Source organism: Anguilla anguilla, chromosome 1 (genome assembly GCF_013347855.1).
Source record: "Anguilla anguilla isolate fAngAng1 chromosome 1, fAngAng1.pri, whole genome shotgun sequence".
Taxonomy (NCBI): domain Eukaryota; kingdom Metazoa; phylum Chordata; class Actinopteri; order Anguilliformes; family Anguillidae; genus Anguilla; species Anguilla anguilla.
Window position 1 is genome coordinate 73,097,792 of NC_049201.1, and position 18,680 is coordinate 73,116,471.

An 18,680-nucleotide genomic window follows, 5' to 3' on the forward strand; every position below is an offset into this window, starting at 1 on the left:
CGTCAGAGCCTGAAGCTCTCCTGGACCTGGGGCTGTAGGCTTGCGCAGTACTGCAGAACATAACTGGTCCCTGTCTAGGATTTCATTTTCATCTGGAGACATGGACAAAGTAAAAATAAATAAATAAATAAATAAAGTCCCTGAACACAAAATGTGAACTCTGTCTGTGCAGCAAAATGAAATAACCTCTTAATAGTTACGATACAATTAAATAAACAGTACAAACAATCCCCCCCCCCCCCAACACATACATGAAGTCTATCACGACAAATAAATTCTCAACCTGTGGGAAACACTGCACGCTCACACACACATGCGGCTGTTTCAGCTACGCTTCATGGCCAGGGGGTGGCGGAGGTGCTCTCTGTGACACTGGGTCCTGAGGGCCAGGGGGTGGCGGAGGCGCTCTCTGTGACACTGGATCTTGAGGGCCAGGGGGTGGCGGAGGTGCTCTCTGTGTTAGTGGGTCCTGAGGGCCAGGGGGTGGAGGAGGTGCTCTCTGTGACACTGGGTCCTGAGGGCCAGGGGGTGGCGGAGGTGCTCTCTGTGACACTGGATCCTGAGGTCCAGGGGCTGGAGCAGGTGTTCTAAATTATGGGCTAGTGAGGAAGAAGGGATGAAGATGGAAGGCAGAACTAGCGGGGGATGCCACTTAAAGAAAAAAAAACAACAAAAGCAGCTTTTCTTTTGAACTTTTTTGATTCTTTGTTATTTTAAAAATATTTCTATAATAGTGCTAAATTGATTATTATTATTATTATTATTGAATCGCAAGGGTCACTCGAAGGGTTCCAACATCTGGCTTGTGGATTGGCGGTGAGGGGGTGCGAGGTGATGATCACAACATGCTCTCTATAGCGACCCTCTGATGTTAAACCTATAGACACACAAATGCGTTTTGAATAAAAAGAAATATTCAAACTCTAGAGTTATGCCATGTGTGGTCTTTATCTGCGTGTAATTTAGTGTGCGCTTTTGCCTCTGCCGGACTCCAAACCTCTTCCAGCGTGTGTAATTGTGTGAACCCATATTTCAGTGTCTGTGTGTGGCCGCGTTGCTGTTACAGTGTCTGGGTGTGTGTGTGTTTGTGTGTGTGTGTATGCATGTAATACATAATATTCCAGATTCAACTGGACTTTGTGTCAGTGTATTACTTGTCAAAGCATAGATACTTACATACAGTGCTGTAACTCATTTTGACTGTTCAATTTACCCAAGGGAGCGACATAGCTCAGGAGGTAAGAGCGGTTGTCTAGCAGTCGGAGGGTTGGCCAGACAACCGCTCCTACCTCCTGCGCTATGTCGCCCCCTTGGGTACATGGAACAGTCAAAATGGCCATGTTGAAGTATCTCTGAGCAAGACACCTGATCCCTAATTGCTCCCAACGAGCTGATTGGTACATTACATTACATTACATTATAGGCATTTAGCAGACGCTCTTATCCAGAGCGACTTACACAACTTTTTACATAGCACTTTACATTGTATCCATTTTATACAGCTGGATATATACTGAAGCAATGCAGGTTAAGTACCTTGCTCAAGGGTACAACGGCAGTGTCCTTACCCGGGAATCGAACCTGCGACCTTTCGGTTACAAGCGCAGTTCCTTACCCACTGTGCCACACTCCGTCTGTACCTTGCCTGACAGCCTTTCACCGTAGGTGTGTGAGTGTGTGTGTGAATGGGTGAATGAGAGGCATCAATTCTAAAGCGCTTTGGATAAAAGCGCTATATAAATGCAGTCCATTTACCATTTACCAAGGTACTCATGAAAAGGGATGAGATTGTTGAATGGCAAACACTTTATTAAGCAGAAATAGCAGTTTTCTTGTGTATTTGGAGCCATTCTGTTCAGCTTGTCTTTAATTAAAGGGTACATACTGGTTTTCAGTCATTCTTCCCACTAAAAGTCTGAAATCCAGTATGTACCCTTAGCATTGAAATAACTGAAAGAGGGCGATCAAGCTTTTCGTCATAGTACCTGTACCTTGTACCTGCACACTGCCCATGTCTCCCTGCAGTCAAATGTAAATGCTGGACACTACAGGTAGCCCTTCCAACAGGTAGTTTCTGCTTTGCACAATGACAGTTACACTTTTTTTTCATAGCAAACGCTAAAGTGCATCATTTCCTTACAGTATGATACAAGCTGCTCTGACGTCACATAAGTTCTTTCACACATATAGTTTCCGAAATTTGACGTTCTACTTGATTCTCGAGCTCAGGCAAAGTCAGGTTAACAGTGCCCCCCCCCGCCTCCCCCCCTCCATGGCGTGAGTCCAGGGCCATCTCACCCCCGCTGGCTCATTGCACCCGCAGACATCAGGCGAAGAGTCTCCGTTCGGCTCCATCATCTCTTGTTCACCTGGGCGTAGGTGACTTCTCTGCACCCCTCCACGCTGCGCTTCACTTCAGCGTACTCCGTTCCTTCCCTGGACGTCCGGATCGCAGAGTCGCCCTGGGCAGGCCGAAACCCACGCATGTCTGCGTAGGTTACGTTCTAATAAAGCCAAAAAAAGGGGGTAAGTTGGAAAATGATCTCAGAGTTCTCTGTTCTTTATTAGAGCTCTGCTTTTGGTTCTTATAGCCGAGGCCTGTGATGTCACTATGAGACCGTAAAAACCACGCTTTTCAAAATGGAAATAAAAGGGAAGCAATTTTGAAACAGGAAGATGTACTAATCTCAGCTTTTTTAGTTCATGTTTTCTTTAAAGCTGATATTATACATAGATGTGCACATCTCCAGTCACACGGGGCTGAGCCCGTGTTCGTAACCGCATTAGATCTCATAATCAAAATTTGTCTGGACAGATGTCCTAGCTCATATGCACCAACACAAGAGCACCTCAGGGATGGCACTCACAGCAGCGGTAGAAGAGTTACCCAGCGCTAGTATACAAACGAAAACAAGCTCAACTTGAACAAAAGTCAAATTCCCTTAGGCCCTCTACGCATCTATCTATCTGAAGGCAATCAGCCACCACTGCCAGGCCTTCCAAAATGCCGATTTGTTTTGTTTTTCGCCACAAGACGCGGTAGCTCTCTGGCCTGATTATCGGCACTGCGAATAAAACCGATGTGAAAAACAAACGGAGCACTCCGGAGAACGGGAGACAGCTGCCCTGCTCTCATCAACGTGGTGCTGAGCACATCCAGCAGTTCAGGGAAAAAAAGTCTGTCCACACTTCACTCCCTACTTCTAATGTCCGTAGGCCACCAGGGACTTTTGGGGCCCCATGAAAAGAGATTCCACATTGGGCCCCGCTACCCCCACAAAGTCCTGTTCTAATATTTTTTGAGGGCTCCTGTCAGTCAGGGCCCCTGGAAGCTTCATAACCTGCAGAACATGCAAAATCCATCTGGCTGACACATCAACCCAGAACTTCCTTCTTGCGAGGCAACAGTGCTATCCGCTGCACCACTGTGCCACCTCATACAGGACATTACATTACCTTTATTTGGCAGACGCTTTAATCCAAAGCGACGTACAATAGGGGGAAATGGTCCTACACTATGTCCATTCACTGCCAGCTGCTATGGCATGCTGGCTGTCCTTATGATTCCACTGTCTCCTTGCCAATGGTTGGCTAGATGTTTCAAATCTCTTGCAGCACAATTGATTTTAAAAATTTTTTTCTGTAAACATATCAGGCAAATTCTGTCCTTCACGGACCACCATGACAGCCACCCCCCCCACCCCCCACCACCAAACATGTGAATCAGATCATAAAGAAACTGCATGACCGTACCTCCTCTTCTCTCCCAGTGACCCGAGTTGCCGCTGAAACACAGAACGACACGGAGCTTTTCTCAAAACGAGAACTGGCTGGCTGGAAAAGCGCTGATGAAGGAAGTTGGTTTTGTGTCGAATGGGCATGAAGAAGTCATGTGGTGAATGGGTCTGAAACTTACGCCTGCTGCTGCTGCTGCTGCTGCTTCTGCTGCTGCGGCTCTGGGGCGCAGCGTCGCATCTGGGGAAGCCATGCACGGCAGTGAGGTTTCTGCGGCGCATTTCACACCATGTGACATCTACCGCGCCACTTTTGCATCTCAGCTTATCCCTCCTCATTACACGAAACAACAGCGGCCTTTACATGTATAAATTTACATACTTATATACTACATAATGTACGCGTATCTGTTTATATAATTATATATAGATTCATGCATTCACACAAATACGCACACACAGACCTTTTTTTTTCAGATGCATAACTTACAGTTGTTGTGAAATTAGATGCTGCATTTGGTTGAAATTGCTGCCCTTATGGTACAGTAAGCAGTGAGCTACATGCATTTTGACAGGTGTGATCTTTTTCAGGAAGCAGTTACTCTAATGCTAACCACTTAAACCAGACACAAGCTGTGGTATACGTATGCTGGACATATGCTAAAATGCTTTACTCCATAATTTAATTTTCTATTGTAAAAACATCAAAATACAGAATACCACCAAATACCTGTGGCATGCTTGACCTCTATAACATTTTAATGGTCACTTATACTATGATTGTTTGATTGTTTTACCCTTAAGAACCTATATGAGTTAACAATGTACACTATATGACCAAAAGTATCTGGACACCCCTTGGTCTGGGGCTGTTTTTCATAGTTTGGGCTAGGCCCCTTAGTTCCAGTGAAGGCAAATCTTAATGGTACAGCATACAATGATATTAGACGATTCTGTGCTTCCCCAACAGTTTGGGGAAGGACCTTTTCTGTTTCAGCATGATAGTGCCCCCGGGCACGCAGCAAGGTCCATATAGAAATGGTTTTTTCGAGAACGGTGTGGAAGAACTTGACTGGCCTGCACAGAGCCCTGACCTCAACCCCATCCAACACCATGGTGATCAACTGGAAAGCCAACTGTGAGCCAGGTCTAATCGCCCAATCAGTGCCCGACCTAATGCTCTTCTGGCTGAATGGAGGAAAATCCCTGCAGCAATGCTCCAACATCTAGTATAAAGCCTTCCCAGAAGACTGGAGGTTGTTATAGCACAAAAGGGTGGACCAACTCCAAATGAATGCCCATAATTTTGGATGAGATGCTGGATGTCAGGCGTCCACATACTTTTGGCATGTAGTGTATATATCCCTCTTCAAAGTTAAATTGAAATCATTTTTTGCATACCAAATATTAAAAACAAAGTGGAAGATTACTACATTATTTAAGTTTTTTATTCCTAAATATATCATAAATCTAGATACATAAATCTAGGATTTATTCCTACATTTATTCCTACAGTCAACATGTTATTTTTTATGTTATAATTAATTCTACAAAAAATATAAACAAAACAGTGAGGATTGCAACATTGGAGATGGGAAAACTCATTCTTTGCAATGGGTAAGTGGTCTCAGTTGATCGTGAATTTTTAAATTACAACTGCACACTCGGGAGCCTGTTCTTTTTTTCTCTGCAACAACCAAAGCCTCTCACCTCTGCCTCCTCTTCATCATGATGAAGCACAGTGCTGCTGCTATGAGGACTATGAGCAGCAGGGCAGTTACAATCCCAGACGCCACTGCTGTTGAGTGCTCCCAGGGTTTGACTGCTTGGATATGCATTTGCAGCCATTAGCATTGCTGATTGTTTGGTTACAACTCTAATGTACATTCATAATATAATTGTAACAGGCCAGTGGAAACAAAATATATTATGAATATTTTTTATTATGAATACTTTTTGAATATTCACATGGGATAGTTATTCCAGGAACAATTTAAGCAGTGTCGGATAGAAACAGTCTGTAGAACAAAATCTTCCTGCACATAATCTTCAAAACTCTAAAATCATAATGTGAGAAGGAATCTGTCTTTAACGTTTTGCTTATTGAATTCTGCCAGGAAATATATATGTCATGATGTAATTTGGTGGTCCTGTTACACTTGAATGAACTAAAATTGAATACGTTATACTGCCTCCAATTTGAAAAACAAACGACAGCACTGGAACTTCAAAGAAAAACTGGTACAGTATGAAATGTGGCTCTCTTACCCCTCACAGTGGTGGTGGCTTCCTTAATTCCCCAAGGGAAAGTGTTGTATTTACAGGTGTACTTTCCCTCATCTGTCTCATTAATATTAATGATGCTGATGGAAGCATCATCCACAGAGCTGCTGGTGAAACTGACTCGTCCATCCGAAGATTTGGAGTAAGTCTTACCAAATTCAGAATGGAAAACGGCTAAAGGTTCGGAAAATGATTCCTTCCTCCATTCGACCTGTGTGGCATTTGCAGCTGAGCCTCCCTTAATGAACTGGCAACGCAGTGTGACTTCACCCCCCAAGTAGGCAGTAACCTGTGGCTCAACACTGACAGACAGACTCTCAACCACTGAAGTGGAAGAGGTGGAAAGAGGGAGAGGGGGTTAATTCATTGTTTTATTTTATAAGTAGCATGAGACCACAATGGCAAAATAGCCAATTTCTTTCGCTTATTATAACGTGTTTAGAAGAAATAATAGGTAAGGCGATTGATTTGTCGTATAAAAAAAACTCCCTTGCAAAATAATAATAATAAATCACTGGATTAACCCCAACACGACACGAAACGACTAGCATTATTTAGTATAATTTTAAATAATAGGTAGGCTACTTGCCCTGCTTTTAACTGTAGTCTGCTGTCAAATAAACGTCCCTTACCTGTGCGGATCATGCAGCTTGAGAACACAAACGCAAGAAAACATTTCATTAACTCCATGTAGCCGATTTCGTAACGGAACTGCGAGTTAACCCGATAGCTTTCGAAATTGACATGAATGTGCAGCGCGAGAATGTGCAGAATCCCCCCCCCCCCCCCCCCACTCAAACGGGTCGCGAATGGCACCTTTCAGATCATAAATAGCCTATTAGACATTGCCTTAATTAGGTAGTGCAAATTAAATGATTATTAGGACGTAACCTCGTTAATCTCTTGTTCCGGAAATTATTTCATTTCTAGGTTATGAATAATCGCGCGACAAGACAGGGAACTTCACGCGGAAGAAAATAGGGGAACCTCTTTAAAAATTCTATCATACTAATATTTCGAATGTGATATCAAAAAACACAGTTTCTCCAGAATGTTAATGAACATAGTTTGTAGTGTCTGTATCTGTAGACTGTCATGGGTACGGGGGTTAGGACCCAGGCGCAGAGTAAGGAAGACAAACTCAAAAGGGAAAATTAACAAAGACTTTACTAACAAAAGGGCAAACACAAATGGGGAACAGAAAAGGCCACGATGGGCAAAAACACAAACTCCAAAAATATCTAAGAAAACAAGAGGAACTCAAAAACACGGGCAGGGCAGAACAGAACACAGGCAGGCAGAGTACAAGGATAGGTACATATGGTCAGAAACAAACACAAGTAGGAAACAAACACAAGGAACCAGCACCTGAGTCAAGGGGACAAAGAACTTAAATAGACAGGGGGTAACAAGACACAAGTGAACTCAAAAAACAATCAAACCAGAAAAGGAGGGGATAACAAGACACAGGTGGGAACAATGATAGAATAACAAGACAATAATGGAAAACAATAATACAATTAACAGGGGAAAGAGCAGGACACAAAACAGAAGTGCCGCCATCTGGCGGCCCAACAAGGAAACACAGAAACAGTAAAACAGAACCATGACAGACTATATTGCAAAGGCTATTACCCATATGTTGTCGTGTTTGCTGTATATAGAAATCTCATAAAAAACACGTTTTCAATGTACAAAAATGCCAAGTTACTCAAAAGTATTGATATCAAAATGACACCAAGTGACTTGAAAGAATTGAGGAAATATTGGGTAGCATTGCTTTTTAATACATCTTATGTCATTTCGGTGAGGCAAGATAGCCTATATTATTTGTAGTACCGTAACTTGGCGTCATTTTGATATCAATACTTTTGAGTAACTTGGCATTTTTGTACGTTGAAAACGTGTTTTTTATGAGATATCATTTCTTTTTGCAAAGCGTTTTATTATGAGAGTGTGAAATGCGAAGTGACCCTGTAAGAAACGGTTGTGGATTATGGCTATCGTTGTGTGAATTTGTATACAGTCTGATGAACGTGTACCGTTCAGCAGGTTCAGTTTGCTATATATGTAAAGCAGTGGCTGTGAGAAAGGGTGGCGTAAGTGTAAACGCATCAGAAACGCAGATGAAATATGGCCAGTGTATGTACTCACGGATTTGACGTCCATCCAACGAGTCTTGACTGACAAAAGAATCAGCAAGGCCGTAGAATTATAACTCCCTAGGTCGCAACTTGTGTAGCCTTCTGTCCTGCTCCGTTGTCTGTTATTTCGTGGAGATGCACTTTTAGTGTTTGTAAGGTTTATAAGGCATTTTGATAGGCTTATCTGCAGGTAGGAATCCTCTTCGCTGTTTTGCTAAACTAGAACCGGAAAACATGATAGTGGAGAATAGGAGCAGACGCATATGTCCCAGCAGGCTTTGCATATGAGAAAATAACAACAGTGTGAGAGAAATTAGGATGAAATTATGAGCGAGCTTACATTCCTTATCGAATGGTATATATAACAGTCGCTATAAAGCATTAGCTGTTAAAGTGGAGGGTTAAGTAACATGTGATATCTATTGCACTGCTGTGTTTTTTTTCATGTTCAGTACTAGTAGTTATAATTATGAGCGAATCATGATTTTAAATGTAATGTTTTAATGGGGAGTTGCAGAACGTACATACGTAGTAATTGTTTGTATGTGGCTAGATAGAGAACAGGGCAAGGTAACATGAATGTAGAAATGTGGCGTTTGCTGATAAGAAGGTTTTGTATGGTAGCCAAGTGAAGAAATGTAGTTAGTAGAAATGGCACAGCGGTGAACTGGTGTAACTTTTTAATAAAAGGAATACATTTGCCATCATGAAATGCATATGGGTGGCCATGAGTGAGTTTTGGTAAAGCAAATATAAGCGTAAGAGAACGTTAGTGTAAAAGAGGAAATTATCTGCCTGAGGACGAGGCGGGATTCAATCGTTCAACCGGAGGTTTACCAGTCTGTCACTTTGTTAGGGCAGCACCATGACATAGCTATGCAATGCGTGAAATATCATTAGCAAACCTGTCCATGGTTTTAAAGAAGAACACAGGCGAGTAAGCACGGAAGAGCTCCCGTTGAATCCATATGGCTTTGCAATATTGTAGCCGGTTAACAATTGAACGTGCAGACGGTACGTCATAATACAGTGTATACGTTCGGTGAACGGCTGGTAGATATGGTGCAAAAGCAATAATTGAGAAGTAGTAGACAATTATTAGTGAGGGTAAAAGCAGGTTAAAGAAACATATTCCTAGCTGGGCTTGAACCTATGACCCTGTGTTCCCAAGACTGTAACCTTACCCACTAGGCCACAGGCAGACTAGCTGTTTGTACTGAAAATGTTTCAGAGTAAAAAGGTATGAGTATTTTGCGTGTGTATGCGAGTCTTTCATTGGGTCATGTAGGTGAAGATTTGGCGGGTGTCGGCAAAATGTCCAATGGGGAGACATGTTATTAGTGGGATAGGCGGCAGGAAAAATAAGAATGAGAAGAAGAAGAAGAAAGAGAAGAAGAAGAAGGAGAAAACGCAAAATCCCCTTAGTTTGGGGCTTTATTGTGTGGACATGTGAAGTTGTTTATGAAATCTGTCTGTTGAAATGGGGTCAGAATGTACAGAAGTTAATGTTTTTAAGGGCTGAGTGTCTGTGGCTGTTGTGGTTATTTCTGTGGGGAACCCTGAAAAGTGCCAAACTCTCGGTGCTGTATAGGTATATATATATATAAATATATAGGTATGGGGCATGCCCCCGCCAAGGCGTAACTTGGCGGGATGGCATACCTGCCATCCCAATTCCGGGAGGATTGGGCTGCGAGATGGCCAGTTAAGCTCTGGCTGTTATAGGTTTGGCAGATTGAACATGGGCGGCAGGTCGTGTTGCAAAGAGCAGAGATGCAGAGTCGTCTAAATTGTTCAAAGCTGCATTCTACCCTTCACTGAATCGCTACACTACAAGGAGTGTTAGACTGTTACCGGCAAGTAGGCGACAGCCAATGTTGTAAAATGCAATGCAGCTTTTGGCTTTCAACTTCAGAACCAGATATAGTTTTCTCCACTGATGCACGATTTGCACTTAAAAAGCCGGTTCCATATTGGGACCCAATCATCGCGACAGAAAAATGAAAACATTAAATTCATATTGGTGTTAAATCTGCGAGGATACAATCTGGCTATCTAATTTAGCTGTCAGATTACGATGCTGAATGTTTAGGGATTGCTAATGTCCATTTTAATGAGACAGGCTTAATGTTGACTCGTTCTCTCAATATCATGCTGTTGCAAGACGCGAATGCGTACGTTCCGCATTCATAAGTGTATCGTTGTATTCCATGACACTTAAACGGGTGTCTAGGCTTATCACAGTGGAGAAGGGATTTGATGTAGCCTTCTCCACGTCACTGCTCTGACCTCTTCACCGTGCATGGGATCAGGCGTGTGACCACACGACTGGGCGCACATGTTGAGGACAAATTATACCTCCTGTACGGACATGCTCTGCATAGCCTAGGTATTGGCCTCACTGTCTCTACAATTGCATGCTCACGCGAATGGCATTGCGCGTCATCCATTGCATCTGCCCCCGGTTATGGCTGGTTCCAGGCAGCTTTGTAGCATGTGCTTTTGCAACTTTGTCATAGTTTTCTTTAATCGTACATTGCATTTTCGTCTTAAATAAAGAGTGCAATACGATGGTTAAAATAAATAAATAAAAAATAAGAGACGGGTTCCAATTCCCCTCCTAATATACTAATTCGGTAAGCATATTAGTAGTGCAATGTGGCGCTTTAAAGCAGCCCACTGTGCCCAACTGTTAAATAATATTTAAATAGTGACGTATTGAGAAAAAATTCTTCGAACCTTATTGCTTAGATGCCTGCCCTCGCCCGGAGTGGCCCTTATGTCAGCGAATTAAGCGAAACTCAAAACGCGATCGCCAATCGTCTTGGCTTTCGGGACCGGGCTATGCATCTCTTCCAGTGCATCCATTTGGCAGGAGTCGCTTCCGATAGTGCAACGCAAGATTAGCCTCGTTGTGACGCCTGATGGGCAGAAGCAGTAATACGTTCATCCAATCTCTGCAGAATGCATTTCCCCCCAATTTTTAAAAGATGCATGGACTCTTCAGCCTCATATAACTCACAAACTGGTCTCTCTTTAAGGCAAGAGTTTCAACCTCGAAGTACCCACTGTTGGAAACCGCATTTCCTTATGTTTCATGGTTCTTTATGTGATCTCACCATGGCAAATATGCTTAGATTAGCTATATTTTGTATACACCTCAAGCTTGTAATCTGAGAAAATGAAGGAACTTGTGTCATTATTGCATACTAGCACTGTTTTCCATCCTCTTCTCCATGACCCGGTACCTGTGGTGGCGCCCCCATGCGAGCCCTGAGGAGCCTTTATTGGGAAATGCCATGACGAAATCTGGTTGCCGTCCGCCTCCGTCTCATTGGCAACGTGGGCCCCATTCCGGAGTTCTACACCACCACTCCTGCTCCAGTGCGGCAACGACAGCAGTGATGGTTCCCGGCATCCTCAGTGAAGCTACAGGGCTTTGGAAATGTGCTTCTTTCATCCATTGGCATTGAAATAATTTCCGTTCAAAAGCTATAAGCTTTGCAGTATAGGAGCACGGCTGCTACTGTCTACTGGCAAGTACTGGTGTCGCAGCTGCCAACATTTCCTCTATAATCAGTTTCCTGCTGCTGCTGAAGAGCTTACAGATGAAGAGGGTGACTGTATTGAAAAACTTTTGAGTAAATTTAGATGTTCCAAGTATGTAGGGTATATATGGCTAGCACACAACGCTGCGGAATTTGTCAATTTTATTCTCTTGGAACATTTTTCCAAAGTGGGCATTACTCCAAAAATCACCATGATGGGGTGTAGGCTGATTTCCATGTACGACGAGTGTTTTAAGCAGCGATACACAGATAGCTACTTGTTCATCCCTATGCGTCTTGCTAAAATGGCCGCAGCGTTAAATCTGAGCGCTGTGGAGAAAGGGCATTTCCCACACAAATTTAACAATCAGGAAAATAACAACAACCGAGGCCCTTGTCCCGACAAACATCACTATGGTTATGAGGCCACGTCGGATAAGGACAAGGCCGAGTTTGACAAGTGGTACAACGAAGTCGCTGATGGTGTTTTTGATTTCCTGCTAAGAGAGGCGTGCTTAAAATATCGTGACGAATTTATCGAAAGTACAGGGCTTGACCCGTTTAACCACAGCACATACCATATGGGGTTTTAAGAAAGCGTTTTTATGACAAACTGGAAACTCTTACAAAGACGCATGGGGTGAAGGTTGAAGTTATGTGGGAATGCGAACGGAAGCATGCTAAACAAAACAATCCTGCCGTTGTCAAATTTATATCTACATACACACACCCGACACGATTGAAACCTAGAGACAGCCTCTTCGGTGGTAGGACAAATGCTTACAAGCTATACTGCAAAGCCAAGATGGTCTTTGTTTCTTTCATCTTAACATCACCAAACACTCCAAACCCAGGGTATACCAGATGAGATGACTGTGCAAACAGCTGCTTTAATTGATCGGTTAAAAGCTGAGTGACAACAGAAGCCGTCAGAGCCTGAAGCTCTCCTGGAACTGGAGCTGTAGGCTTGCGCAGTACTGCAGAACACACCTGGTCCCTGTCTAGGATTTCATTTTCATCTGGAGACATGGACAAAGTAAAAATAAATAAATAAATAAATAAATAAATAGTAAATGGTAAATGGACTGCATTTATATAGCGCTTTTATCCAAAGCGCTTTACAATTGATGCCTCTCATTCGCCAGAGCAGTTAGGGGTTAGGGGTTAGGTGTCTTGCTCAAGGACACTTCGACATGCCCAGGGCGGAGTTTGAACCGGCAACCCTCCGATTGCCAGACAATCGGTCTTACCTCCTGAGCTATGTCGCTCATAAAAATAAAATAAGTCACCAGACACAAAATGTGAACTCTGTCTGTGCAGCAAAATTAAATAACCTCTTAATAGTTACGATACAATTAAATAAACAGTACAAACAATCCCCCCCCCAACACATACATGAAGTCTATCGCGACAAATAAATTGTAAATCTGTGACACTGGATCTTGAGGGCCAGGGGGTGGCGGAGGTGCTCTCTGTGACACTGGGTCTTGAGGGCCAGGGGGTGGAGGACGTGCTCTCTGTGACACTGGATCTTGAGGGCCAGGGGGTGGAGGAGGTGCTCTCTGTGACACTGGATCTTGAGGGCCAGGGGGTGGAGGAGGTGCACTCTGTGACACTGGGTCCTGAGGTCCAGGGGCTGGAGCAGGTGTTCTAAATTATGGGCTAGTGAGGAAGAATGGATGAAGATGGAAGGCAGAACTACCGGGGGATGCCACTTAAAGAAAAAAAACAACAAAAGCAGCTTTTCTTTTGAACTTTTTTGATTCTTTGTTATTTTTTAAATATTTCTATAACAGTGCTAAATTGATTATTATAATTATTATTATTATTATTATTATGTCGAAGTATCTTTGAGCAAGACACCTGATCCCTAATTGCTCCCAACGAGCTGATTGGTACCTTGCATGGCAGCCTTTCATCGTAGGTGTGTGAGTGTGTGTGTGAATGGGTGAATGAGAGGCATCAATTCTAAAGCGCTTTGGGTAAAAGCGCTATATAAATGCAGTCCATTTACCATTTACCAAGGTACTCATGAAAAGGGATGAGATTGTTGAATGGCAAACACTTTATTAAGCAGAAATAGCAGTTTTCTTGTGTATTTGGAGCCATTCTGTTCAGATTGTCTTTAATTAAAGGGTACATACTGGTTTTCAGTCATTCTTCCCACTAAAAGTCTGAAATCCAGTATGTACCCTTAGCATTGAAATAACTGAAAGAGGGCGATCAAGCTTTTCGTCATAGTACCTGTACCTTGTACCTGCACACTGCCCATGTCTCCCTGCAGTCAAATGTAAATGCTGGACACTACAGGTAGCCCTTCCAACAGGTAGTTTCTGCTTTGCACAATGACAGTTACACTTTTTTTCATAGCAAACGCTAAAGTGCATCATTTCCTTACAGTATGATACAAGCTGCTCTGACGTCACATAGTTCTTTCACACACATAGTTTCCGAAATTTGACGTTCTGCTCGATTCTCGAGCTTAGGCAAAGTCAGGTTAACAGTGCCCCCCCCCCCCCCCCCCCCCCCCCCCCCGCCTCCCCCCCTCCATGGCGTGAGTCCAGGGCCATCTTGCCCCCGCTGGCTCATTGCACCCGCAGACATCAGGCGAAGAGTCTCCGTTCGGCTCCATCATCTCTTGTTCACCTGGGCGTAGGTGACTTCTCTGCACCCCTCCACGCTGCGCTTCACTTCAGCGTACTCCGTTCCTTCCCTGGACGTCCGGATCGCAGAGCCGCCCTGGGCAGGCCGAAACCCACGTATGTCTGCGTAGGTTACATCCTAATAAAGCCAAAAAAAAGGGGGTAAGTTGGAAAATGATCTCAGAGTTCTCTGTTCTTTATTAGAGCTCTGCTTTTGGTTCTTATAGCCGAGGCCTGTGATGTCACTATGAGACTGTAAAAACCACGCTTTTCAAAATGGAAATAAAAGGGAAGCAATTTTGAAACAGGAAGATTTACTAATCTCAGCTTTTTTAGTTCATGTTTTCTTTAAAGCTGATATTATACATGGATGTGCACATCTCCAGTCACACGGGGCTGAGCCCATGTTCGTAACCTCATTAGATCTCATAATCAAAATTTGTCTGGACAGATGTCCCAGCTCATATGCACCAACACAAGAGCACCTCAGGGATGGCACTCACAGCAGCGGTAGAAGAGTTACCCAGCACTAGTATACAAACGAAAACAAGCTCAACTTGAACATAAGTCAAATTCCCTTAGGCCCTCTACGCATCTATCTATCTGAAGGCAATCAGCCACCACTGCCAGGCCTTCCAAAATACGTTTTTCACCACAAGACGCGGTAGCTCTCTGGCCTGATTATCGGCACTGCGAATAAAACCGAAGTGAAAAACAAACGGAGCACTCCGGAGAACGGGAGACAGCTGCCCTGCTCTCATCAACGTGGTGCTGAGCACATCCAGCAGTTCAGGGAAAAAAAGTCTGTCCACACTTCACTCCCTACTTCTAATGTCCGTAGGCCACCAGGGACTTTTGGGGCCCCATGAAAAGAGATCCCACATTGGGCCCGCTACCCCCACAAAGTCCTGTTCTAATATTTTTTGAGGGCTCCTGTCAGTCAGGGCCCTTGGAAGCTTCATAACCTTCAGAAAATGCAAACTTCACGCAGACAGAATCTGTCTGACACATCAACCCAGAACTTCCTTCTTGCGACGCAACAGTGCTATCCGCTGCACCACTGTGCCACCTCATACAGGACATTGCATTACCTTTATTTGGCAGACGCTTTAATCCAAAGCGACGTACAATAGGGGGAAATGGTCCTACACTATGTCCATTCACTGCCAGCTGCTATGGCATGCTGGCTGTCCTTATGATTCCACCGTCTCCTTGCCAATGGTTGGCTAGATGTTTCAGATCTCTTGCAGCACAATTGATTTTTTTAAATTTTTCTGTAACCATATCAGGCGAATTCCGTCCTTCACGGACCACCATGACAGTTACAGTTACTCTAATGCTAACCACTTAAACCAGACACAAGCTGTGGTACATGTATGCTGGACATAAGCTAAAATGCTTTACTCCTTAATTTAATTTTCTATTGTAAAAACCAACTGGACCAACTCCAAATTAATGCCCATAATTTTGGATGAGATGCTGGATGTCAGGCGTCCACATACTTTTGGCATGTAGTGTATATATCCCTCTTCAAAGTTACATTGAAATCATTTTCTGCATACCAAATATTAAAAACAAAGTGGAAGATTACATTACATTACATTAAAGTTTTTTATTCCTAAATATATCATAAATCTAGATACATAAATCTAGGATGATGATATTCCTACAGTCAACACATTATTTTTATGTTATAATTAATTGTACAAAAAATATAAACAAAACAGTACGGATTGCAACATTGGAGATGGGAAAACTCATTCTTTGCAATGGGTAAGTGGTCTCAATTGATCGTGAATTTTTAAATTACAACTGCACACTCGGGAGCCTGTTCTTTTTTTCTCTGCAATAACCAAAGCCTCTCACCTCTGTCTCCTCTTCATCATGATGAAGTACAGTTCTGCTGCTATGAGGACTATGAGCAGCAGGGCAATCCCAGACGCCACTGCTATTGAGTGCACCCAGGGTTTGTCTGCTTGGATATGCATTTGCAGCCATTAGCATGATTGTTTGGTTACAACTCTAATGTACATTCATAACATAATTGTAACAGGCCAGTGGAAACAAAATATATCATGAATATTTTTTATTATGAATACTTTCTGAATGTTCACATGGGATAGTTATTCCAGGAACTATTTAAGCAGTGTTTGATAGAAACAGTCTGTAGTACAAAATCTTCCTGCACATAATCTTCAAAACTCTAAAATCATAATGTGAGAAGGAATCTGCCTTTAACGTTTTGCTTATTGAATTCTGCCAGGAAATATATATGTCATGATGTAATTTGGTGGTCCTGTTACACTTGAATGAACTAAAATTGAATACGTTATACTGCCTCCAGTTTGAAAAACAAACGACAGCACTGGAACTTCAAAGAAAAACTGGTACAGTATGAAATGTGGCTGTCTTACCCCTCACAGTGAGTGTGGTGGTGGCTTCCTTGCTTCCCTCAGGGAAAGTGGCGTATCTACAGGTGTACTTTCCCGCATCTGTCTCATTAATATTAATGATGCTGATGGAAGCATCATCCACAGAGCTGCTGGTGAAACGGACTCGTCCACCCGAAGATTTGGAGTAATTCTTACCAAATTCAGAATGGAAAACGGCTAAAGGTTCGGAAAATGATTCCTTCCTCCAATCGACCTGTGTGGCCTTAGCAGCTGAGCCTCCCTGAATGAACTGGCAACGCAGTGTGACTTCACCCCCTAAGTAGGCAGTAACCTGTGGGTCAACACTGACAGACTGACTCTCAACCACTGAAGTGGAAGAGGGGGAAAGAGGGAGAGAGGGTTAAGACAGAGTGGAAAGCATGCCTAATATTAATTATTCAAAGAATGTTTTTGATCAACTGCTATTATTACTGCGGTGAAATTACAACCACCACCAAGTAGTATACGAATTCAAGTTCACATATTAATTCATTGTTTTATTTTATAAGTAGCATGCGACCACAATGGCAAAATAGCCAATTTCTTTGGTATTTGTGTACCCTTTAGCGCTTATTATGACGTGTTTAGAAGAAATAATAGGTAAGGCGATTGATTTGTCTTATAAAAAAACTCCCTTGCAAAATAATAATAATAATAATAATAATAATAATAAATTACTGGATTAACCCCAACACGACACGAAACGAGTAGCATTATTTAGTATAATTTTAAATAATAGGTAGGCTACTTGCCCTGCTTTTAACTGTAGTCTACTGTCAAATAAACGTCCCTTACCTGTGCGGATCATGCAGCTTGAGAACACAAACGCAAGAAAACATTTCATTAACTCCATGATAGCCGATTTCGTTACGGAACTGAGAGTTAACCCGATAGCTTTCGAAATTGATATGAATGTGCAGAATTTCCCCCCCCACTCAAACGGGTCGCGAATTGCACCTTTCAGGTCATAAATAGCCTATTAGACATTGCCTTAATTAGGTAGTGCAAATTAAATGATTATTAGGACGTAACCTCGTTAATTCCGGCTTGTTCTGGAAATAATTTGATTTCCTGGTTATGAATAATCGCGCGACAAGAAAGGGAACTTCAAGCGGAAGAAAAAAGGGGAACCTCTTTAAAAATTCGATCATAGTAATATTTCATGTGTCAAAAAAAAAAAAAAAAAAATATATATATATATATTTAAGTCCAAGTTTTAATAAAACATGTTTGTGCAATGATTTTGACTTCCTATCGCTAAAGAATACCAAAATATTAACACAGTTTCTCCAGAATGTTAATGAACATAGTTTGTAGTGTCTGTATCAGTAGACTATATTGCACAGGCTATTACCCATATGTTGTCGTGTTTGCTGTATACAAAAATATGTAACTTGGGAGAGGTTTCAGCTTTATGTCATTGTCCAAATGTTGACAAATACATATTTTGATGAAACCACTCCAATTTACAAATCGCAATTTAAAACTTTAAAAAGGCCTTTTCTTGAGCTTTGTTTTAATGCTGTTTTTGTTTTTAGTTCTTGTTTGATCCGTTTTTTACTTTTATTTTCTTAGGGCTTGCAATCCTTTAATGATATGGGGTATCCTGTTTTACTTGTGTAGTTCCATTTTATTTGCATTACTGCTTTATTGCATTACTGCTTTATTGCTTTATTTCTGTAAAGCACTTTGTGTTACAGACCCGTATTGAAAGATTAGATGATTGAATGTATGCATGAATGAACGAATGGCTGAATAAACAAAATGGTAAGTTTCTGTTTGTTAAAGATATTTGCTGTAAAAGAAACCAATTTGACAAGCAGCAATAAGATGTTGGGTGTCTCAGCCTGACAGGCATGCATGCCTCAGGAGATATATATCCTTGTCACGGTACGGG

At 42.4% G+C, this 18,680-nt stretch overlaps 1 protein-coding gene across 5 annotated transcripts; it reads right to left on the bottom strand.

Annotated features, from left to right (window-relative positions):
- Positions 1-1,783: 1,783 nt before the first annotated feature.
- LOC118206701 (nectin-3-like protein) lies at positions 1,784-17,920 on the bottom strand. Of its 5 annotated transcripts, none has more exons than XM_035380913.1 (6): positions 17,579-17,920; positions 16,766-17,110; positions 5,445-5,556; positions 3,917-4,005; positions 3,754-3,785; positions 1,784-2,504 (listed from the first exon to the last, which is right to left on the bottom strand). In XM_035380913.1, the coding sequence occupies exons 1-6, from the start codon at positions 17,634-17,636 to the stop codon at positions 2,355-2,357; spliced, it is 786 nt and encodes a 261-aa protein (XP_035236804.1). In that variant the 5' UTR covers positions 17,637-17,920; the 3' UTR covers positions 1,784-2,354. The 5 variants fall into 5 exon arrangements, with proteins under 5 accessions (XP_035236804.1, XP_035235999.1, XP_035239372.1 ...); XM_035380108.1 differs by having other exon boundaries at positions 5,445-5,559; positions 17,579-17,906; XM_035383481.1 differs by having other exon boundaries at positions 3,917-3,975; positions 5,445-5,559; positions 17,579-17,905.
- Positions 17,921-18,680: the final 760 nt, after the last annotated feature.